The following is a 24,029-nucleotide window of genomic DNA, read 5'->3' as shown; positions in this document are numbered from 1 at the left end:
TACTCTCCTACTAAAAGCCTCTGCACCACATCCTAGGATTCCTCAGGGTGCGATCTGCACCTAGCAAGAAGGAATGCTCACCTCGGAAGAGAGAAAAAAGCAAGGGTAGTGTTGCTAGAAAGAGAACAAGACGTCTTTTCCCAACAAAGGGGAGAAATGCTTCTGGCCGGCGTGCAGAACTTCTCTGAGCCCAAGGGCCAAATTCCATTTCAGAGAAGTCTCAAGAGCCACATTCCAGCAGTGGGTGGGGCTAAAGGCAAAAGGGGAAGGGCCAAAATACCCCCCAAATCAGCATATTTTAGCTTGAAGCTCTGACTGCCAGTAACTAAGCCTGGGGAGAGGCATTTGAACCTTTGAGAACGAAAATGCACAAAAAGCAGGGGGGGGGGAATGCACAAAAAGCAGGGAAACCACCAGAGAATTTGGTGCTTGGAGGAAGGCAGTTTGGCCACCTGGATTGCCCCAGGGGGCTGGATTTGGCCCCTTTGGAAAGCCCGGTTTGGTCTCTGGGACTGAGGCTCTGCGCTTCTGGCTTACGAATTCAAGCCAGAGGGATCTGCTCTTTGCACCCCCATTCCACGACTGTGATGCTCTACTAACACACTCAACACCAGAATAGCACCAGAAAGTGAAGAGATGGAAATCTGGTCTCTCTTGAATGCTTCTCCGTGGGCAAGTGCCATGACTAGGCCATTAAGACCTCACTGCCCTTCATTCAGCTTCCAGAGCCAATCAGGCAGGCACCTCCTGAGCTGCCTCCTCTAAAGTCTTGCTTCCTGGAGATCAAACCCATCAGCTTGCCGCATGAGCTGTGTAACAGGTGAGCAGCTTCTCATCCTACAAGGCACTCCACCAAGTGAGCACAAGGATCAAGTGGGTGATTTTAGAGCATTTGCAAAGATATGGTTTGTTTCCCCTCCTTCTCCACCTTAGTAAAAAATATTAAAATTCTCAGAAGGTACAAATTCAGAAAATCTTTCACAGGATCAGGGTTTTTTGATTCCAGTCCCCTGCCCCAGCTCTCTTCCTCCCCATGTTAGCTTGATTCCTTCAGAAGCAAAGAAAAGAGATTAATGCCCACTAAGGGGCTATAAAAAGTTAAAAGTATCACAGCTCCACGTGGGCTGCATGGACAGCAGCAGCACTGTGAAAGATTCCTTTCCTTACCAATACTGTACAACACTGAACAACCGGCTGGCAGGTCTGCTACTTTAAGGGTTTTGTTTAGTTGCTGGATTTAAAAACATCTCCCTTTGTAAGTCTGAGAAGTGGACACTCTGCCATCCGCAGGGCACTGCTTTGGGGGCAGCAGTGCAGGAAACACCTTGGAGAAAACCAGCACTTCCCACCCAATGTCTCTCTTTTCCGGCACCACGCACCCTGCAGGCGGAATCGGTCCAAACGCCGTCCAGCCCATGGTCCGACACACGGCAAGAGACTCTTTACACTCTGATTTGGTAGCCATTAAGATCTGGCATGGCTTTGGACTCTGCAGGTTTCTTCTCTCCAGATGGCCTAGAAGGTAGGGGGGAAATGGGGAAAAACTCAAGTGAAATATAGTGTAGGAACATAGGAAGCTGCTTTATGCTGTGTCAAATCATTGGTTCATCTATGTCTAGTTTTGGCAGTGGCTCTTCAGGGTTTCAGGCAGGAGTTTTTCAGCCCTACTGGAGCCATCGGGGATTGAACCCAGGATGTTCTACTTGCAGAGCATGTGCTCTCTCACACACTGAGCTACGGCTCCTCCTACACTCTGGGATGATCGAGAAGAGATCCTGGCCCTCCTCTGTGTGATACTTGAAAGGTTGTCACAGAGAGGAGGGCCAGAATCTCTTCTTGATCATCCCAGAGTGCAGGACACGGAATAATGGGCTCAAGTTACAGGAAACCAGATTCTGGCTGGACATCAGGAAAACGTCTTGACTGTTAGAGCAGTACGACAATGGGACCAGTTACCTAGGGAGGTTGTGGGCTCTCCCACACTGGAGACCTTCAAGAGGCAGCTGGACAACCATCTGTCAGGGATGCTTTAAGGTGGATTCCTGCAATGAGCAGGGGGTTGGACTCAATGGCCTTATAGGCCCCTTCAAACTCTACTATTCTATGATTCTATGATCATGAGCAATAAAGAGCCATTATTCAGGAAAGGTCTCTAAAAAGACTGCCCCAACTGTGGGGAGGTGCTTCATTTCCTCTTTCAATATCCTACGCAGAACTACTGCATGTTCTGCTTGTGGGCTTCCCAAGGGCATCTGCTTCACCACTGTAGAAACCAAATGTGAACTAAACAGGCCTTTGATCTTGTCGAGCTGTTCTCAGGGGGATCTTCAGCCAGCTAGTCATCCCAATTGTTCTTCAAAGATACGTTTCGTGGAGGACCAAAATTCTTGATTTGGCTCAGCAGCTCATCATGGCTCTCAGTCAGCATCACCCCCTCCCCAAGTCCTCTGAGACATGCTGGAACTAACTCAGTAGAGGACATGGTGACTGTCTCTCCCTTGGTGTGGCACTTTAGAGAAGGGCCAGAAGCAGTGCCAGTTTCTTGCCATTTCTGAGCTTCCTCACAGCCCAGGCCAAAGATAACCCTGCCCTTGCCAGAGGAGAATGGGTGAGGGTGGTCTCTTTGCACTGGGCACGCACTGGTTTTCTGCTATGCACTGAGAATCCAGGTAGCAGAGGCCTTTGGACATCTCCATCATTAAGGGGCAGATGTAGCTGTCTGTTCCAATTGAGTCCTAAACACACTTGTTAGGGAATCAGCCCCACTGAATGCAATGAGACTTACTTCCAAGTAAATATGCATAGGATTCCTCTGTGCGACAGAGGGCTTTACTCAAAGACACCTTCAAAGGAGCTGGCGGGTGCTGTGAGCAAATTCACAACTTCCAAACAGAAGGAAAGCGAGGTATTGCTCAAGTAGCAGCAATGAGTTGTGCGTATTGAAAAGATTCAAGTACAACTATGTAAAATATGCCTCCATGCACAGGAGTCAAAATATGCACCACTTATGTGCATTAAAATTATAGTGTGACATATGCGGAGGACAAAAATCCCACGTAAAGGCTGGTCATCCACACAGAACAAACAACTTTGTGAGCTCACCGCCTCTCTGTCCGGCTGTTGCGACGATGCGGACTGGATTGGTTTCGCTGCGGGGATGAGACATCTTTCTTCCTATCCTTGGTGGGTGATGGTGGCCCTGTTCCTTTGCTGATCTGGGAGGAGAAGGAAAATTACAGTGAGCAATACCAGCCACAAACGACTTCCCTTTGCTGGGAGGTGTGAGAAGAATGCAGCAAAAATTAAGAGGAAAGAGAAAGAGGTTACAATGGAACAAATGCTAAGCTGCCCCAACTGTGGGGAGGTGCTTCATCTCCTCTTTCAATATCCTACGCAGAACTTCTGCATGTTCTGCTTGTGGGCTTCCCAAGGGCATCTGCTTCACCACTGTGGAAACCAAATGTGAACTAAACAGGCCTTTGATCTTGTTGAGCTATTCTTATGTTCTTAGGGGGATCTTCGGCCAGCTAGACATCCCAAATGTCCTTCAAGGATACGTTTCGTGCAGAACCCAGGTGGAGGACCAAAATTCTTGATTTGGCTCAGCGGCTCATCATGGCTCTCATTCAGCATCATCCCCTCCCCAAGTCCTCTGAGACATGCAGGAACTAACTGCTTGAGAACATAATGGCTTATCTAGGACCACTTAGTGAGCATGGCTGAGACAAGGTATGAACCAGGGGATGTCACAGTTCATGCCCTTGGCCACTTTTCTGCTCCAGCTGACAATATGTGAGTCGTTAAGGTGTTGCACTCAAGGCAACTTTCCCCTTTCACCCTGTGTTGGCAGGGGGAGTGGACTAGACCTTTGAAGGCCCTTCCACCTCCGTGGTTCTATCTCTCACACACATTGATATCTGCCCAAATCCCAGCTACAGGGTCAGCCCAAAACATTTTGCTGCCTGAGGAAATGAACAAGATGACGCCCCTCAACATTCCACATACAGAATCCAACGGTACTGGAAGTTACATCATACTTCAATGCTGGTGACAGGTTAGCATTCTCCACTGCATCTTAAGGCAATAGTTTAGTTTAGGGGGTCAAAACAGGTTGTATGGCATCTACAACTTTGTCCTCCACCAGAGGGGAATGGCTGGGGAGGGGAGGGCTTCCCACTGCTGCTGCATCACTCTGCCTAAGAGTAGGGCTGGCCCTGCCCAACTAGATATGTGTACAGAAGCAAGAAAGATGTTTTTGCTACTATGCTGGCAAATAGGCGATATATAAATGTAATAAACAAGCAAAGCTGAGACTGGGGATGTATGAGAATTTTATTTCCCCTTGCAACTCACTCAAAAATGCCCCACTTGCAGCCTCGAGCATGAGTGCAAGTTCTCCAAAAATGTTCACAAATACCTGGACATGTGTTTGGATTTGCAAAAATGCTGAACTTTCTCAAAATGCACAACATTTGAAAAATGTGCAACTTTTCCCATTCAGATGAACTGAAAACAGGTTGCAACATGAGTGAGCCGAATGAAGCTTTGAAGTGAAGTTCAGAGAGCTCGAGCATCCCTGGTTCTCCCCTCCCTATCTGAGACCAGGACCAATGGAGGAGCAAGCAACAATTCTCCCCTCCCTTCTCAACTGCTTCTGCCTAGTGCTGGACACAAGAGTCTCTGCAGGACTTTGCCCTGAAAGGCACCGTATACGTTTCAGCATGCAAGTAAAAGCATTCAACTCAACCAACAACGTTTGGCTTTAGGGCATGGCCCAGCAGACAGGATTAAACATGAATAAACAGCACCCCCAGCAATCTCACCTTTAGCCTCATGTCACGGGAATGCCTCTCAAGCTCCTTGCGGAAGTCCTCACGGCCCAGTTTCTCTGCATCCAAGATAGAATGCTTCCACTCAATCTGCTCCACGCTGTGAGGATCGTGGGACACACACTGGCCAAGCTTCACCTTTTTTAGGGTGTGCCAGCAGCGGCGGTATGCCTCCTCATAGTCAAAGATCAGCTCGCTCAGTGTACGGAAAGTGGGCGCCTTGTACATGAGATCCTCACGCCGACTAATGCCCAGCGCCCCGTAGCGGCCTCCAAAGTTCACTCCCAGCACAATATGGCGGAAGTAGTTCCCTGAGAAGTAGGTTTTGAAGCTGATGGGGAAACGCTCCAGTGTTGGCATGTTGTTGGTGAGGTAACTGTTAATGGTGAAGTATTCAGGAAATAGGTCGTGTGACAAAAGAGGAAACAAACTAATAAGGCCCCTTCTCCACATCTCCTACAATATCTTAGCCAGACTCTATTGGTTAGAGTCAATTATTTCAACTAGGTACAATGCCTCTGGTTGATTTCTGTATCTCTGGAATCAACTTCCATCAGGGATTTGTCAGGCCCTTTCTTTGCAGAACTTCAGAAAAGCTCTGAAGATTCCATTGTTTTCACTGGCCTTCCCTTAACTCTGGGCCACTGGTTTTTATTGGTAAATTTTGTTTTGTTGGTTTTAATTGTCAATCTCTTTTTTTATGGATTTTATTGAAACATGTTTTCAGGATTTTTAAGATCTGTATTCACTTTGTGTGGTTATTTTCTTATACACCACCTTTCAAGCATCCTAGAAATAATTTTAGATAGATAGGTAGACCCAGGTACTAAACCTCATTAACCCCATCTGAAGATACAAGCTACCAAAAAAACCCAAGTCTGCTCTAAGGGGACCTTCTTCTCTAAGTGATGGCGCATCACATACTTGAGCATCAGGTTCTCACTTGGTACCAGGATCATCTGGTTCTCCATGTCCCAACTTCAGAGATGCAACTAGTTTGGGGCTTAAAGAGTCCTTCTCTCTGGCTCCTCCTAAGTAGTAGAACTCCTTGCCTAGGGAGGCCCGCCTTGATGTTTGTTTTTTGCCATCATGTGAACACCTTAGATGCACACACACATACAAGGATCTCGACTCCTCTTCTTAAAATATGGAATGTCCTCTTGAGTAGCCCCTTAAACAGGTACTGAATGCTATTTGATTGAGTCTATGCATCTTAAGGTACCTTTTGTCCAACCCAAGTTCAAATGCTGTAGGTTGTGGCAATATAAAGTCAGAGAGAAAGAGAATGCGTCACTGATGTCAATTACTGTATTACGTCCACTAGGAGGGTTTTCAGTAATGACAAAAATGTTGCAGTCTACACATAGTGAATGATTTGAATGATCATGTCTTGGCTTAATAGGCCAAGATACGAACAAGCCTTTTTCCTGCACAAACAGACCTTTCGCACAAGCTGGCAAACAAACCAGAAGTCTATCATTTCCCATAGGCCAGAACCAGGCATTAACAGTTTCAGAATAAGCCAGGATATTAAACCACCTTCAAACTGTGGTTAAATATCTGGGCTTGTTCCAAAGCTGTTCAGCATAGTTTTCTGGTTTGGAGAAAAATAGGAAAACTATGGTTGATTGAAGACTTCCCAGTTCATTTGACAGCTCATGTGAAGGGAGAAGCACAGGGGCTACATGCGCGATAAAAAGCTTATTCATATCTCAGCTTATTAAGGTGAAATACAAGCATCTGAATATGTCCAATGTTCTAGGAGCAACCAAAACAAAGCACTTTCTTAAGAGATATTGGGTGAAACAGATATGCAACGGTAGCCATTCATTTCACCTTTGTCCCTCACGGACCCAGTATTTTCTGCTACTGTGTAACTCCCTGTTCCCAGAAGGTTGGCACGGCATGCGGCCTTTGGTAATGAAGGAGGGGGCAATGCAATGACCTCGAAACAGAACAATAAATGACTTACATCCTGCAAAATCGCATAGAAGTGTACGCCTTTAATTTCTCTCACTCCAGTCATGAAGCAGAATGTAAATTCTGACAAATCACAGGATGCAGGGCAGCACTTTTTTGCATGATATTCTGAAACAGCTTTTGCAAAACACTGCTGGCCTGGACACATTGGATGGACTCATCAAGCAGCATAATGAAAAGCTCATTTCCCAGAGGCTTTAAAGCAAGTTCATGCGGCAAGCATGCAGTGTCACTAAAATATCTTTATGTGCCTCCCGCAAACAATAATTGAAATTTTCAGAATATTTTCAACTCCTAAGAGGAAAAACTAACTAAAAGGTTCACAGTTCCATGTCATCTAGGTACACCCACACAAGAGGGGATTCCCAGATTAGGACAAAGCAAAGGAAAATGCTATGCAGAAAATGAGGCTGCCACATTTTCTTAAATATATTTATGGAAAATATTAATAAGCACTTTTGTCCTTTATATATCCTTCTGTCCAGAGAGAGGAAAGCCAGATAATACCTAATTACTTGGAGGGCTGCCTTCTCCTGTATCAGCCTGCCCAAGCTCTGAGGTCATCAGCAGAGGCCCTTCTCTCCTGCGCACCCCCAAAGATGGTTGGGCTGATGAGTGCCCCCCCCCCTCAGTGGTGCCCCTACACCTCTGGAATCAGCTTCCATCAAAGGTTTGTCAGGACCCTCCTTTGCAGGTCTCCAGCAAGGCCTTTTACTTGCTTTCACTGGCCTTTCCATAGCCAGTTTTTATTGACATTTTAAAAAGTATTTTATTAAATATTTATTACTTTTCTATTTGATTTTCCATATTCTGAATTGTTTTTATCTTGTACGCCATCATGGAAGAGTTCTACCCTTAAACGTGGCCTTTAAAAAGTCACTTTAAATAAATAATATCTACTCAAATGCATTTTGCTAATGCATGTAACACCACATAATATACAGTGGGCTTCGAATGCCAAAGTATAAGAGGAATAAAGTTGGAACTCCTGTGTTTGAACAGGAATGCATATATTGTTCAAAGAGAAAAGGATACATTCCCAGAATCACAGCCTCCAGACACTTGATTGGCAGAGCCTCTTTCGTCATTTCTTTGGCCAGATCCATCAGCCTATGGGACAAGACAAGGGGAGAAGCAAGAGAATTCTGTTATTGTTAAGGCTTGTGTCGAGCAGAGAATGAGCTCGGAGAGACACAAAACAGAAGAAGAAAGAACGGTCTAGTCATACAAGGACAGACGGGAAGCCATGTATTAGATTCAGACTCAGTTCCTCATCATATCTCACTCACTGCTGACAAAGAATTTCCTGTCAGTGATTCAGTGACAATTCATCTTCCAAGCCAGACTGCATTCTCAGTATATACATTTTGAATAACACCTAATAGAAACACAATGGTGTTCCTCCTATCAGGCTACCAAGCACAATGCAGAATGGAGGCCTGTAAGAAAATCCACTGCATGGGTGCCATCTGCAATCACATCTGTGTACCTCTATTTACATTTGCTGTATCAGCAAGACATTACTGACAGCTAAGGTGCAGGTTTTGCTATGCTGGATGAGCTCAGGTATCCTAGAGCACTACAGGCCTGTATTAGGAAGGATATGGACTATGAAAGGCCTGTGGATCCAGGACGTAATTACTAAGTCCAAGTTTCTCTTTTACAGGCCAAAAGCTCCATCCAACGAGTGTTTTATTGCATGCTCGTTACTAGGCACTCATGGAGTTTGCTCAGGTCCCTCACATGACGTCATCTGCCTCTTGCACATCTTCTGCCCCTTCTGGCCTTCCTTGCGTGACAAAAAAAAACCCTAGTTAAGTCCGATGTATTTTTAAACACGGAATTGCTGCTCTCTCCTGTGTGCAGGAGAAGCAGCGCCATTAGAACAGCAGACTCAATGGGCCTTGTGCTCGTTGTGTACTTCCTCTTTTGAAAGAGGAAGTAACTGAAGAATGAAGACACAAGTGGAGAAGCGATGGTAGGGAGTGTGTTAACCCCCAGTGTGATGGACCTCTAACATGAATACTTTTTCTGGTGCTGCTAAAATAGATCCTCCAACAGCTGGAAGGAAATCTTGCTCTTGTACTAGGACAACATCATAGCTCTGAACAGCTGCATGTAACCTAGAATTCAACCTCTTTGGAAAGGCCAGATGCTAGTGAGCTCAGCCTAGGCATTTCACCCAACTCAGAAGGGGAAGAGCCTGCAGAGAAGATAAACTCTAGAAAAGAGAGCTTTGGAGTGATAGTACTTAATATTTAATTTTTTAAAACGTTTGTATGTTTCTTTTCATAGGTTTTAAAATGTATATGTTTTAAATTTTGTAAGGCCGTCTTGAGGCCCAGTATTGGGCAAAAGGTGGGATACAAATAAATTAATAATAATAATAATACTTACCCAGTCAAAGGCCTGCTTTTCTTGATTTCAAAGAACTGTGTCCCTGTATGATTGTACCTGGGGACAAGGAGTTAAGGTCTACACAGCTTGGAAGAGCTGGCTGAGTTCGGAGCCACCTCCAATGCAGCCAACGTTTGGCCTGGGGGAACCTCCACCTCATCAAAAAGACCAGTTGCTACCTACACAAAACACTTTGGTGTCAGCAAGCAAAGAATCAGCAGCACAAAGAAATCAACAGGGAAGGTGTGCAATCAGGGGCAACTAGATGTAGTTCTAACGCTGCATTAAAAATTTAATAGCCAAGATATGGTTGTGTGTGGGCGGGGTGTGTGTTTAATTTTCATCAGGACCACATTTACCTTTTTCCTCCCCAGCTGCAATCTTGACAATTGCCCCACATATCTGGCTATTTTGGGGGGGGGGGGGGAAATGTTCCATTGGTGCCAGTTGTAATTATGGGAGTTGGCTTTCAACGGAGCCAAGAGCAGCCTTCCCTACGCTGGCTGGGAATGATAGACGTTGCAGTCCAATACATCTGGTGGGCATGAGATTGGGGAAGGCTGGCCAAGAGCATTCAAAACTACAATGCTAAACCCCTTTCCCTGAACAAAGCTGAGAAAGAGAAGACTAACATCTTCCTTAGTGTCCCTGATGATGATGGGCATCGAGTCAAATGCCTTTTGAATACTGTGTTTTGTATATCAGGAAGAGGGAAGCTTACAATGGAGTAAGTTTGCTTTGCTTATGTTGCTGATGTTGGGATGTCAAGGGAACAAAGAAAAGGAAACTCGTAACACAGCAAAACCACAGGCTGCAACAAATAGGGAGGCAGTTTCATTTCCCAGTTAGGCCAAAGTGCCAAGCGCTCAGAAATGTTCTCTTGTGGTCAAGCTAGGGAAGTTGCCTTGCTTCTCTTTTCATTCCTTGGTGATTTGGCAGAAGTTGAAAGGATACTGAAGCTCCCTGATATAGCGCTGTATAGCTTCCAGGCGCTCAGGGATAGGTGTGGATGGCTGGAGCATAGGCACACTTGGTATGGGGATCTGTACAGATGGGGAGGAAGGAAGAAGGGAAGATATGAGATCATCAAGCAGACATCAACTTACATACAGAGCCTGCACACAGACACAGCACTGAAGGCACATTAGGTCATCGTCCCACACAACCACATGAAATAGCCCATTTTTATTGCTGGTCACCCGATGTTCATCATGCAGAAACAGAATGAGAGAGAGTTTATACTTTCATGTTCAAATACTTAAAAAGGGGAGACTGTCGGTCTCAAAAACTCTTAAAAATGAAGGAGAGAGGCAAGTCATGTAGTGAGAATAATGAGCTACTTTACAAGTTTATTGTGAAAGCAACCACAGCAGAAATGAAAATGGACAGTGTAGATTTTATGAAACATATCTGCGATAATAATGTTAATTTACACTAACATTCTGCAAAAATTTCAACCTTTGGTGAAGTGGGCAAGAATTTAATTTCTTATTTTTCAAAACCCCAATTTACCGATTTTTTTCCAAATTTCTTTAAAAACAGAATGGAAAGAACTTGAGAGGGTGTTTGTGTGTGTGTGTGTGTGTGTGTGTGTATGTATGTGTGTGTGTGTATATATATATATCTATATCTATATCTATATATCACTTTCACTGAAACTAGATTATATATATATATATATATATATATATATATATATAAAACCTAGTTTCAGTGAAAGATTCATCCATCCCTAGTCACAAGCAGATATGCTAAAAGGAAGGAAGTTCCTTGTGAGGAGCACATTTCATTCCTGGTAGGGATCATTAAGAACAGAAGAGCAGCCATGCTGGATCAGACCAAAAGCCTATGTGTAGGCCAGGATTCTGTTTCTACCATGGCCAACAAGGTGCTCACGAAAAGCCCACAAGCAAGACATGAGCGCAACATAACCCTGCTGCAACTGGCATACCGATACATACTGCTTCCGATTCTGGAACACTTAGCCATCGTGTCTAACAGCTGATAGCCTTATCCTCCATCAATGTATTTAATCCTCATTTAAATGCATCCAGGTTGGTGGCCATCACTACATTTTGTGATAAATAATTCCACAGTTTAACTGAGCACTGTATGAAATACCATGCAGGAATCCCAGCTAGTACGATATCAAGCACTCCCAGTGGTAGGCATTTTGGGGGATGAGGACAAGAATACCCATGTCTAGTACTGCAGGCCTTGGAAAAATTCAAGAACTTGAGTTGTGTCTGAAATCTATGCACACTAAACTATCGTAGGTGTTATTATACACAGTCACAGAAACTAGCTGTTAGACAGAAGGAATACAAACAGGATGGTGTCAGATGTCCACAACATTCAATAGTTATTCATTTCTCCAGTAAGAGCATGCACGGGGGTGGGGGGGGGAAGGAGAGCTGAAATGTACTTGCCAAGCGAAGTCATAGAGCTGGATGGGCTCCTAGAAATGCAATGCAGGCACTTTAGGGTGACCATATGAAAAGGAGGACAGGGCTCCTGTATCTTTAAAGTTGTATAGAAAAGGGAATTTCAGCAGGTGTCATTTGAATGCATGGAGCACCTGGTGAAATGCCCTCTTCATCACAACAGTTAAAGCTGCAGCAGTCCTGCCCTCTTGACCAGATACAAAAGAGAGGAGGGCACCTGCAGCTTTATTGCAATGAAGAGGGAATTTCACCAGGGGCTGCATGCATACAAATGACACCTACTGAAAATCCCTTTTCTCTACAACTGTTAAAGATACAGAAGCCCTGTCCTCCTTTTCATATGGTCACCCTAACTTAACTAGGGGTTTTTCAAAGCCCTGATAACAAAGGCATAAGCACTGCCCAGGTGAGAAGCGACTGGGAGATTCCAAAAAGGTTTTTTTTAAATAAATAAATTTTAAAAAATCAGTATGTGATAGCTCAAGCCAATAAATCAAGCTACACTAACAACAGAGACAGGGGTAGGTTGGGGACAACAACATACAAAAGAAAGAAGCAACAATCTCCTCAATGTTAAGAGTTAGTGATCAATATTTTGTGCATGTGTGTAATTTTAGCTTCATCTCCATTGCAATTAACACTTTGCTTAGTTGCTCCTCTCTCTACTGGAAAAAGCAGAAGTTGTTGCTACTGCTGCTTCCCACCTGCTTTACCTCTAGGGCATATGCAATACTCCCAGACAGTGTAATGGAGACCACTTAAAGTGTAGAGGATTCTCCGGCTGTAACTAGCCCCTCACTTAACCAATTAGGCTGATGAGGAATTCAGTAGACACAAACCTGGGCCTGGAGCCCAGACTGGGTTACGGTTTCCTAGAGAAAGAGGGGGCAGGGTGAGAGACAGTAATATGTTCCTCTTATCTCAGAGCTAACTGATAAGCTAGGCTAATGCTTTAATGGGATACAGTCCTGCTGCAATTTCTTCTACTCAAAATATGCCAGAGGAAAAGTTATAATTGATCTAAGCAACTGCTAAAAGGAAACATAATTTTTTGGCTGGCCATTATTCCCTTCTAAAGAGGGTTTTGACAAATAGATTGCCTTGCTTATAACTACACAGTAAACAATGCATTATTGGAGGGGCCACTCTGTAGAAGACTTGCAAAGCACTGATCTAGTGCAAGGCTGAAGAAACTTTAGGCTTATCTATTTGATTTTTATTTACTTAGAAGTCTTACACTTCAAATCAAAGAATTCTGGGTCCAGGAATCTGTTTGGAGGACCTAGAACGTCAGAGTCCTTCCAAAGAAAAAAACATCCTTGTGGAAGTATGATTTGGGGCACCAGGCATCATTTTATTGCTATTGTTATTAAAAAATGGTGTTAGAAATTCTTGCCAATCTACTGCAAATCACCCAGAGATCTACCAGTAGTTACAGATCTACCTCATGCCCACATCTGATCTAGTATTAGGGAATTATAGATTTTGTAAAATCTGTTCCAATTGCATTTCATGGTGTTCCGTCACCACTGGAATCAGATTTTTTTTCCAATTTCCCGAACTTGTGCAAAGTTGCATTTCTGCAAATTTGCACTTGTGAAAATGCGCAAATCCCTCCCTAAATGGGTATTTTCATGCTTTAGCCTATGGGGGAGATGGCCATTTTTGGCGGGTGTTATTTTACGTATTTTTCTACAACAAAATTTACATAAAATACCAGAAAGTTACCAAAAAAAAATTTTTTTTTTTTTAAAAAATTATGGTCTGCAAGTCCATGGAATCTGTGTCACTAAAAAAAAAAGCCAATGGAATCCACAGGTCAGATTCAAAGAAATCTGAACTCATTTTCTCCAACATCCCTACCGCATAAATGTATTGCTTCTGAGGCAGAACAGTGAGCACACTTCAGCCGCTCCCATGCAGCTCTTGCAATGCAGACACAATATTCCATCATAAATCTATATAAGAATTCTGAGAATTGGGTTAAAGCAGCCTTCCTCAACCTAGGGCGCTCCAGATGTGTTGGACTGCATCTCCCAGAATGCCCCAGCCAGCAGAGCTGGCTGGGGCATTCTGGGAGTTGTAGTCCAACACATCTGGAGCGCCCCAGGTTGAGGAAGGCTGGGTTAAAGGAACTGCCAGATTCCCATAGTTGACTCAGAGAGCTTTGGGCTGGACAAGAAAAGTCTACAGAACAAAGAACTTTGGAGATTTGGCAGGTCTAGTGTGTTCTGGACATTCAGATAGCACAGCACTAAATCACAAAGCATCAAGGGAAAACAGAGCTTGGCAAGAATGCACAAGAATGCAGCCAACCAGATACAGGAGGTGTTTTCATGCCCCTCTCAGCCTTAGGTAGCACAGAATATAGAGTGTAGTCCAGTACTAGCTCTGAAATGTGCTTCTGTTCATTCCAGCCATTCTGCTCACTTCTTTCAGAACAAATGAGTCCTTTTGGATTCTCCACAACCATACTGGGAAGCTATCCATGTTCCTAAGATCATCTTTGGAAAGCAAAGGGGGTGGAGAGAAGCATCCTTACAGTGTAATCCTATACATGTCTACTCAAAAGTAAGCCTCACTGAGCTCAACGGGATGTGCTCCCAGGTAAACGTGACTAGGACTGCAACCTTAGACTAGCAGGTTAATCTGGCTGTGCTCCACAACAGGGGAATCCTGTATCAAGCCATTTACTGCATACTGTAGCTGCCTCTTGCACAGGTCTATGCCTCCAGCAATATGGCAAATCCCACTGAACACAGTAACAGCCGGGGGCCTTATGCCCACCTCCAGCAATATGGCATGTGCCCAATTCTAAGCCATATCATGAGGCCATCCAATGGTATCAATGACTAGTTCCCAGCAAAGAACCATAATGAACCAATTTTCACTGGTACTAGAATCCTTGTGTTCAATCTGGCCCCCGCTTTGATGGCCTTGGGTCTGCATCCCGGGCTCCTGAATTGGCACTCCTTCCCAGCATCTACATGGGAAGGAGCGCCAAATCGGAGTTGCCGCCGCTGGTAAAACCAAGGAGAGGGGAGGTTCGCATCTAAAGATTAAAAATAAAAAAACAGGGGGGGGGAGAGGAACGGAGCAGCCAGAGTGAGGAGAGCCGGCTGCCCCATTCCTCCTCCCTCCCCGGTGCTTGTATGATATACCTTGTCCAGGTATATCATACCAGATATGCGATGCAAACCCACTATGGCCAACAGCAAAGGCAGGTAAAGCGACAGTCTTCCCTCCCATTCATACAGGTAGCACTTGACACGCACTTGAAAATGTAACTACACCCAAGCAGTAAACCATTTATTAGTACAGAGTGGCTCTGGCCATTTCAGCCACACCTTCATAAATCTTTTTCAGGGGGTTGCACCAGTGTGCTTAAAACTGCCGGGGCCACATGGGTTGCTACATGATTGAGTTTTCAATCAACTTCCATGCTGAACAGTACATGCATAAATGGGTCCTTCATTATATTGCCAACCATGGCAGTCAGACAGTATTTTTGCCCGGTACAAAGCAGCTGTTAATAGCAGGTACTATCTATATGAAATGGAATCCACGTTACATTGTGTTTTAGTAGTACTAGTTTCCCATCTGTTCTTCTGCTCCCTAGAGTGGTTCCTCCCATGGCCCATTCAACTCAACCATCTGGCATTGCTGCTTGTCAGACAGAAGCAGGATCTTTCTGTATTACGTAAGTCATTGGCCTCTAATACTATAGTATTTTTTAAAGTATCCTGTACCAGGCTAATTCTGTGTTTCACACAAACTGCATTGGAAATACAGTTATACTAAGTTGGAGTAAAAAACAATATGGAGGTACAAATTGTTCTCCATGCCACATGTGGAAGAGTGTGATCAATACCCATTGAATCAATTTCTTTGGCATGGATGTAGGCATATTATTATTATTATTATTATTAATAATAATAATAATAATAATAATAATTTCTTACCCACCTCTCCGATTGGATCGAGGCGGGGAACAACAGCAAGCATAAAATACTAATTAAAACATAGTATACACTGTTAAAAAACATCCTAAACGCATACTAAAATTCTACTGGATAGGCCTGCTTGAAGTGATCAGTCTTGATAGCTTTCTTGAATGCTAAAATCACCACTGAAACATTTTCCAGCCATGGGTGTACAACAGGAATCCCTTCATGTGCTTCTGAGCAATCTCCCTAGATCAGGAGTGGGCAAGTTATTGGCGGTGCTGGCTAGGGAGTTGTAGGCCAAAACATTGGAGGGCCAGAAGTTGCTCATGTTTGCCCTAGACCAAAGGCCAACACTGTCAAGGAGAAGAGGACAAACAAGTTCCCATTGTTCAAGATTTGTCTCTATCCTTTGATATTTAAAAAATGTTACACTACAAAGTTTGATACAAGTTGGCAACCACAAGCCTTCTGCAGCTCAGTTTCCTTCACTTCCCTACCTACTTGTTTCGAGGGCACTTCATGCATGTGGACCCTATGAAAGCTCCCACCACAATAAATGTGCTCACTTTGAAGGTTGCCTGCTACAGTCATTTTTGCTACAACATATGAAGACAGCTGCTTTTCTTATTTGGGATTCAATGGGGTGCTGGTTAATTACAGAGAAACTTCAACGACACAGAAACAAGAGTAATCCTCGGTTTGTACCTATGTGGTTGCAGTGTGGCTGTTTTGTTCTCAGAGCCAATCCAGTGCTCCTAGTCTAGAAGAACAAGAGTCAAGCTTTCCAAGTGCAGCAGAAGGCAGTCTATAGAACTGCAGTGCCCCCACAGAAGAGTGAATGAAACATATCTAGCATCTCACTGTAACGTTTAAGTATCCTATAAAGACTCTAGATGATCAAAAGCCTCCAAACTTGGGAGGATTCCAATCATCCAATGAAAAGCGGGAGGAGTGACAGAGGCAATCTTCGCCTTCCCTTCCCCCTGCCTTGTAATTGGAGGGGTATGGAAAGAGGCTGAAGAGGCCTCAGGATAGCTTGTATCCTGGCCTCTCTGGTCTCCTCCCCTCCCTGCCCACTGAAGGTTGCTTTTCCAACCTTGGAGGACAGCCAGCATGTTTCTTTCCACACCAGTTGCGAGGAGACCAGGGTGGGTGGGTGGATCTCTGACTCCCCCTTCCAAAGTTGGAGCTTTGTCTCCAACCTCAGAGAAAGGAAGACCCAGTATCCTATGGCCCCTCAGACAATGTCTAAGGGCCATAGGATTGCTCCCTTTTAAGCAACCCTGCAATGAGCAGGATGAAAGCATCCTACAATTGTTGTAACCTAACCTGCTGTTAGACATCTGTAGTTAACAAAAGTACTTTACTAGCTTGTTTAGTTCAGTGTTAAAAGTATAGAGAACCTTTTCCTATCACTAGTGCTTCCTCAGACCTATTCCTTTTCTAGCCCAAACTCCTGCAGGTACAGTCCTTCTGGAAATTACTCTCAATATGTGTTTTAGATAGCTACGGACAATGATATATACATAATTCAGTTATTTTCCCAGCATGGGTTGCACCGTGCTCTCAGCATTAGAGTGGATTATTTAAGTATGTTAACAAAGTTGTTCAAAACAAGTTAGCACGAGCAAAGGTAACTTGCATCACCTCAGTCTGTCATGTGCAGCAGGCGGGGCATTGCTGAAGCCAAGATAGGTTCATGCCCTATCAGAATACATAGCCTTCCCAAACATGTTCCAAGGATGCTGCATTCTGCCAAGCTATGGTTGAAAACCCAAATTGGTTTCTCTAACTAACCGAAATAACTATCTCCCTTAGATACCCACCCACTGTTTGCCTATCCTACCCATGTATATAGAGACAGAATCCAGCATCTGGAATTCATATCCATTCATCATTATAAATATAGAGTCCGCACTAGTATCTTAGCATTACATGTTCCAATCCTCAATTTTTATTTTTATTTTTGCCATGTTCACGAATTCACCGGAGGTTTGGCTAGAAACTCCACCATTCAATCCCACCCCCCAACATCCTTCCTCCGCAAAGTCTTCTCACCTTGGGTAGGTCCGTAGCTCCACGGATCCTCAGAGTGACTCTTTCTCCCTCAGGATGGATCTTGGCCACGTGCTTCCACATCCTTTCCCAGGTGACCTCATTGATAGGAAGCCCTCCTCTGTTCACAAAGAAGGGGACTCCGCCATCTCGGAGATCTTCATCCCCCTCTTCTTCCTGCTCTTCCTCTCTTTGGGCCACCCCTTCCCTGGCTTCAGACCGCCGCAGGACAGCAACACTGCCACCACCATCCACTTTGCCACCCGACATCCCGGCATCCATCAAGTTGACCTTCTGCCACTTAGTGCTCAGCCCCTCCGGGCCTCTTCAGGTTGCCAGAGACAGAACCAGAGTTGCTGAAGACATAGCAGTTAGACAACAGAGGAGGCCCTTTAAGAAAAACAGACAGACACAAAAAAGGGTATGGTTCATTCACACAAGAACCCTGGAACAAGAGGCTGTTGATTCAGGAACTTATAAAAAGACCTCAGAAAGAGTTAAAGAGAGAATATGAGAGAGAGAGAGAGAAAGAGAGAGGGTGGTTGTTTGTCTAAAGAAAACAAGACCGGAGTGGCTCTCCCTCAAGGATGCAGCGACAGAACAATGATATGGTTCAGTTATTCAGAGAAACCACAGGGAGGGGAGGAGGAGAGAGACGCGTGTTTAAAATCCTGGCAGAACGTAAAGAAAGATCTGTCTGGCTCACCTAGCAGGACGTCGCCAACTGTGAGAGCAGCAGGTCCAAGAAACCATCCCAAGGGCAGGAGGGCAAAGCCGAAGAGGTGCCCAAGCGCCAGCCAGCCAAGCCCAGGCACCTGGAGACGCGCAGCCCCCTTTGCCCAGATACAGTAGACAAGAAGAGAGCCAAACAAAAGAGGCTGGAGGAGCAAACGGGACGGGCGGGGGAGAGGCGCCTCCCCGGGCTGCCTGAGGTTGCCTTTCGGTGCAGCCCAAACCTCGCCCGCTTGCAAGGCAGGTGAGCTCAGAGCCGGTCACAATGCCGCGAGCGCGGCCGGGAAAGGGAGGCGGCTGGTGGGAAAGGGAGGGAGGGAGGCGGGCGAGGGCTGCAGCTGCCGCTGCCGCTGCTGGGCTTTGGGGATAATGAGGGAGCCCGCGCGCTCCCTCCCAGTCAAACCCGTTAGCTGCGCGGGCGAGGCGGAGGAACAAAGGCCCGCTCGCCTGCCTGCCTGCCCGGAGGCAGCGGCTCTCTTGCCGCTGGGCGAGGAGGAGGTGGAGCCGGCTGGGCAGGGACAGATGCTGCCGCTGCTGCATGCGAGGGACAAAGCACCAGGGCCGCGTTCTGCCAAACGTCCAGGCGGCGCCTCAGGCCGGAGCGCAGGAAAGGGCCGGCCTGGTGGCGCGGCTGGGGCTCCAACGCCCGGGGGCTGCACCGGGGGCGGCCACCGCTGGGTCTCCCCACCGCCCCATGCCCGGCGCCAAATGCTGCCTGCGCATGCGTCTCTTCCTGTCGGCTGGGGCTAGTTAAAGGGACAGCGGCTCCCGCACAACCTGGGCCGGCGGCTGCTTTGGTTGGAGCCAGGCGAGGGAAAAACCGCCAGAAGGGGCAGGGTGGCCTTCCAAGCCATCTTCTCTCTCCTCTGCAACCCTAGTCCCAGAGGTCTGGGACCGGTGGTTGCCACTTAAGGGAAGACACTCTGTACGTGCTCAAAGGCAGTTTTGTCTTGACGTCTGACTTCAACTTACTCTGGGGCTGAGCTCCCACCTGAAAATAAGATTCCAGAAGAAGCCTTGGCTCACATTTAATTTTGGTCATGCAAAGTACTGATCAGGCCTGGGAAGAATTTTCCATAGCAGGGGCTCAGTCCTGGACCAAAGACAAGTCCCTGAAGCTAAGCAGGTCTGCCTCTGGTCAGTGGGTGGATCAGAGACACATTTGGGGGGGGGGGGGTTACTGCAGAAAGTGACAATGACTGTGTGGGTGGCAGTTGTGTGAGAGACAACAGCACAGTGAGCAATGGATGAGGGACATCCCATTATCTGATCTCAGCACTCTGTGGCAATTGGCAAACATTCACTTGTCATTTTTCTCCAAGTATTGCACTTGCTTCATACTGATGGAGCAGAACAGGTCTAGGAGGCTTTCATGGGCAGGGTCCTAAACGTTGAGGTGAGAGGTTAACACCACTGTTTTCTCTGGGAATTGGATTTAATTTTTTAGGGGGCTGAGAGGGTGAGCCCCTTGTCCTATGTAAATATGAGCTCAAGGTGTATAGCACCATAGGAGAGAGAGAGAGAGAGAGAGAGAGAGAGAGAGAGAGAGAGAGAGAGAGAGAGAGAGAGAGAGACGTCTCACAACATATATTTTAAATAATCATCACACAAATTAAAGTGAGCTATATCAACATATTTCTTTTGGTTTCTTCTTTTAATTTTTCACTCCTCTATTAATTAATTCTTTAAATCCAGTGTGTTCATCATCAGTTACTTCTCTTGCATCTACAAGTTCTAGTCCTCCAATTTATATATTTACATGATCAAGCAGAAGATGACCTGGTTTCACTGCTACAATGCTTTTGGGGGATGCAGTGGAGGGAGAACACAAGGGACTGCAGCTCTGGGACTCCCCCCACCTCCCGAGAATCAGGGTAACTGATGGATCCTCATTGCTCTGACTAGTGAAGGAGATGATTACGAGGCTTTCAAGTTTTACCAATGGAGGCTGGTGGCTCTGATGTCAGTAGGTTGGAAATCCACTCTGGGTTTCAGTCACCTTGGAGAGCTCCTTTAGAGTTTGGACTGGTTCTGACTGGTTCCAGCAGAGCTTACGTGTTCCAAGTTAGGATAGCTTATATCTAAAGCTGGAATGGGCAGCCTTCCAAACTTGGGCTGTATCTATGTGTTTACTTTTGTAAACCGCCCAGAGAGCTTCGGCTATGGGGCGGTATATAAATGCAAATAAATAAATAAATAAATAAATCTGTTTGTGTAATGTGTTGTTGTTTATTCGTTCAGTCATTTCCGACTCTTCGTGACTTCATGGACCAGCCCACGCCAGAGCTTTCTGTCGGCTGTCGCCACCCCCAGCTCCCCCAAGGTCAAGTCTGTCACCTCCAGAATATCATCCATCCATCTTGCCCTTGGTCAGCCCCTCTTCCTTTTGCCTTCCACTTTCCCTAGCATCAGCCTCTTCTCCAGGGTATCCTGTCTTCTCATTATGTGGCCAAAGTACTTCAGTTTTGCCTTTAATACCATTCCCTCAAGTGAGCAGTCTGGCTTTATTTCCTGGAGTATGGACTGGTTTGATCTTCTTGCAGTCCACGGCACTCTCAGAATTTTCCTCCAACACCACAGTTCAAAAGCATCTATGTGAGTAGGAACTAAAGTGATTTAGAAATAGGGGAATCAGTTTTGGAGAAGACCACTCAGGAAAGGAAGCTAAGGAGTTTCTGCCTATTTTCAGTTACGTATAGCAGCACACTGCTAAGTAAAGTTTGTTTCTTCTAATTCAGACTCTGTGGTTCATTGCAAATACTATCTTGCTAATACTATAGTTTGTTTAACCTTAAACTGCCTGTAAACAATGCCACTGTTAGGCCAAAGCCCTGTCTGGAGTTCCCTGCAACTGCCATGCTAATAGTTCAGTTATGCATCACCAAACAAGAGAAAACACAGCATCACAGAGTATGCAGATTTGCATAAAATTTTAATATTCTAATTTATAGTCCTAGATGCAAATCTAGAAATAATTACTATGTAAATGCAAATACAATACATCTCACCATAGTAAGGAAGGCTGTGACCTGGGCACCTGTTATTCAGTCTGCTGCCCAGGTGCTAAATGTTGATGGGCAACTTTGAGGCCCAGCTCTCCCTCCTTATGGTCCTTTATCTTTAAACCAGACATGGACTAGATGGTTCTTCAAATACAGGGCTGTCCTCTGTCAAGTAGGACACATAGCCACCTTCTCGGGCAAGATGTTTATGACTGGTTCAGACCTGGCTAGGCTCTGAGGTGCCCAAAGGAATGAAACCTATTCAAGCTGTTTACTTGAATCACTTGGCCCAAAGCAGGGATGGAGAACCTCTGGGGTCCCCAGATGGCTACACCCCTTCTTCTGATTCCACTCGGTTTTCCCCATTCAAGACGTTAGTCTTTCCTCCAAGGAAGTCAGGGCTACTTGCATGGGACTTCCCCTCCCCCATTTTTATCCTCACAACATTCCTGTAAGGTAGGTTAGGCTGAGAGAGGCTTGTTAACCCTGCTGCTCATGCTGCTCATATGCTGGTTGGATTTCCTTAATTACCCTCACTGTCATGGCTGGCATGTTGTGCAAACCCAGGCAGCATGGCTTGTTTGAGGCAGCATCAACCCTTAAATAACCATGTTGGGTCATTTGAGGGTTGCTGCCCTCCCTCCCAAGAACAAGCCATGCCACCTGGGTTTGGATGACATGGCCAGCGAGGGTAACTAGGGAAATTCTCCAGGAACTTGTGGTGGAGGAAATAAGCCACTTTGGCTTATTTCCTTCACTGTGATTGTGTGAATTGGCTCAGAGAGTGACTGTCCAAAGTCACCCAGTGAACTTCATGGCTGAGTGGGGATTTGAGCCTAGACCTCCCCATTTGTGGTCCAATACTCTAACCACTGCACCACCTTGGCTGGCTGTTGAAGCGGATGGAGCAATATGGCAGCAATAGGTGGATGAGGCTTCACTGATGGCCTATAGGATATAACAAGAGGAACTATTGCTGTATTGATTAGAGCATATCTCCAGCTCTGGCTCAGCAACAAATGCAGGGTTGGCTCTGGGGAAAGAACTGAGGCCTCTCTGCACTGGTGCTGGTAGCCTAGCATTTGATCCCATGGTCTGTAGCAGCAACTGGTGAATCATTCTTTATCAGAGTTTTTATAATTGCATATTAGGCTGAAATGCATCCATGGCATATTCCTAATAAGCACGGGTAAAAGGTCCATGACATATTCGCATGGGCAGAGTCAGCTGCTTGTATTCCTGTCTCCTCATCATTGCACAGAGCTGCAAGAAACTGAGAGAAGAAAGACTGTTTTGTTATTTAATCAGTGGTGCCAATAAATAAAGCAATCTGGTGAAATAATCTGAAAGTTGCAGATGAAACAGCCACAGGGCATATGTTATATATCTGTGCCCAAATTTTATGAACTCTGTTCTCATAAAAGTGATGCTTGAGGTTACGGATGTCTGGGGAAAAGATCCCTTCTGTTCCCCCTGACATGTAGGGCTTCTCTGTGGTTATACCATTGCTGACTGGATGCTGGTCCTTTTCCATCTCTAGTAAAGTGCTGGTTTTTACTTTTAAAGCTCTAAAACAGTTCAGGATTCAGTTGTTTAATCCCCTTGCCCTTACCAACATGACACGTGTGTGCGCGCGCTCACATGACCTCACATATTCATGAATGCATAAGGGCAGTGGGGTTGCACCCACCAAGCACCCCCCTTTCCCCTGATGCACCTGCTGGCCATGCCCCCGTCACCCACACCTTGTGCACTGGTGTGAAGGGGCTGTGTGCACAAATATTAATGTATTTACATCAGGCACCACCATAGGATTTTGAGATGATCAGGTTACACAGCTGCTGAACATGCAATTGGTACGGGGATTAGCACCTAATTGCCATGCACGAGGAAGGCTGAAGTACAGGGGTATATGCCCTTAACTGCAAGTTGGTATGCAGGAATCAGCAGACACAGCATTTCATGGCATGGAGTTAATGCTTATCTCCATGCCATGTTTCTGGCCAGTTGCCACATTTATTCATGCTTCAGTCACATCTAAGTTAGGCTACAGTAGTGCATTGTACATGTAGCCACTTCTGAAGACTCCACTTTGACTGGTTTGCAATGTTGTGGCAAGATTGCTAATATGTTACAATAAACACATTATCCAAGGCACTAAGCCTATATGCACCAGTTGCTGGGGAACATGGGTGGAAGGGTCCTGCTGTACTGTGTCCTGCTTTGTTGGTCCCTGGCCAACAGCTGGTTGACCGTTGTGTGAGTGCTGGACTAGATGGACCCTCGGTCTGATCAAGCAGGGCTCTTATGTTCTTATGCTGACTATCTTCCATATTCAATTCTCCATCAGGAGGCCCTTCTCTTGGTTTCCCCCACTGCCCTGGTCATATCCACACTCAACATGAAGTTGTATAGACCATCGTTATTGCTCCAACACTCCCCCATTGAAGACACATCCCCTATATTTTGGTATAATTCTTTACACCATTATAATAACTATAGTTTTACTATCAGACCAGAAAATGCCCACTCCTATCCATGTGCCTTTAATAGCAGCATCACTAGGAGAAATTGGCAAGTGAAACTTTTCATGACATGCACAGAGGCTTTATCACCTGCTAACACCCTATATATCAATCAACT

The 24,029-nt window shown here is 45.5% G+C and overlaps 1 protein-coding gene across 2 annotated transcripts; it reads right to left on the bottom strand.

Annotated features, from left to right (window-relative positions):
• Positions 1-460: 460 nt before the first annotated feature.
• VASH1 (vasohibin 1) lies at positions 461-18,457 on the bottom strand. 2 transcript variants are annotated; one of them, XM_063118916.1, is made up of 8 exons: positions 18,359-18,457; positions 17,656-18,042; positions 10,161-10,249; positions 9,207-9,263; positions 7,845-7,919; positions 4,824-5,205; positions 3,103-3,215; positions 461-1,515 (listed from the first exon to the last, which is right to left on the bottom strand). In XM_063118916.1, the coding sequence occupies exons 2-8, from the start codon at positions 17,932-17,934 to the stop codon at positions 1,443-1,445; spliced, it is 1,068 nt and encodes a 355-aa protein (XP_062974986.1). In that variant the 5' UTR covers positions 17,935-18,042; positions 18,359-18,457; the 3' UTR covers positions 461-1,442. The 2 variants fall into 2 exon arrangements, with proteins under 2 accessions (XP_062974986.1, XP_062974985.1); XM_063118915.1 differs by lacking the exon at positions 18,359-18,457 and having other exon boundaries at positions 17,656-18,172.
• Between the last annotated feature and the right edge of the window lie 5,572 nt (positions 18,458-24,029).

The sequence above is a fragment of the Elgaria multicarinata genome, chromosome 2 (assembly GCF_023053635.1).
Source record: "Elgaria multicarinata webbii isolate HBS135686 ecotype San Diego chromosome 2, rElgMul1.1.pri, whole genome shotgun sequence".
Lineage (NCBI taxonomy): Eukaryota > Metazoa > Chordata > Lepidosauria > Squamata > Anguidae > Elgaria > Elgaria multicarinata.
This window is presented reverse-complemented; position numbering and strand designations above follow the sequence as displayed.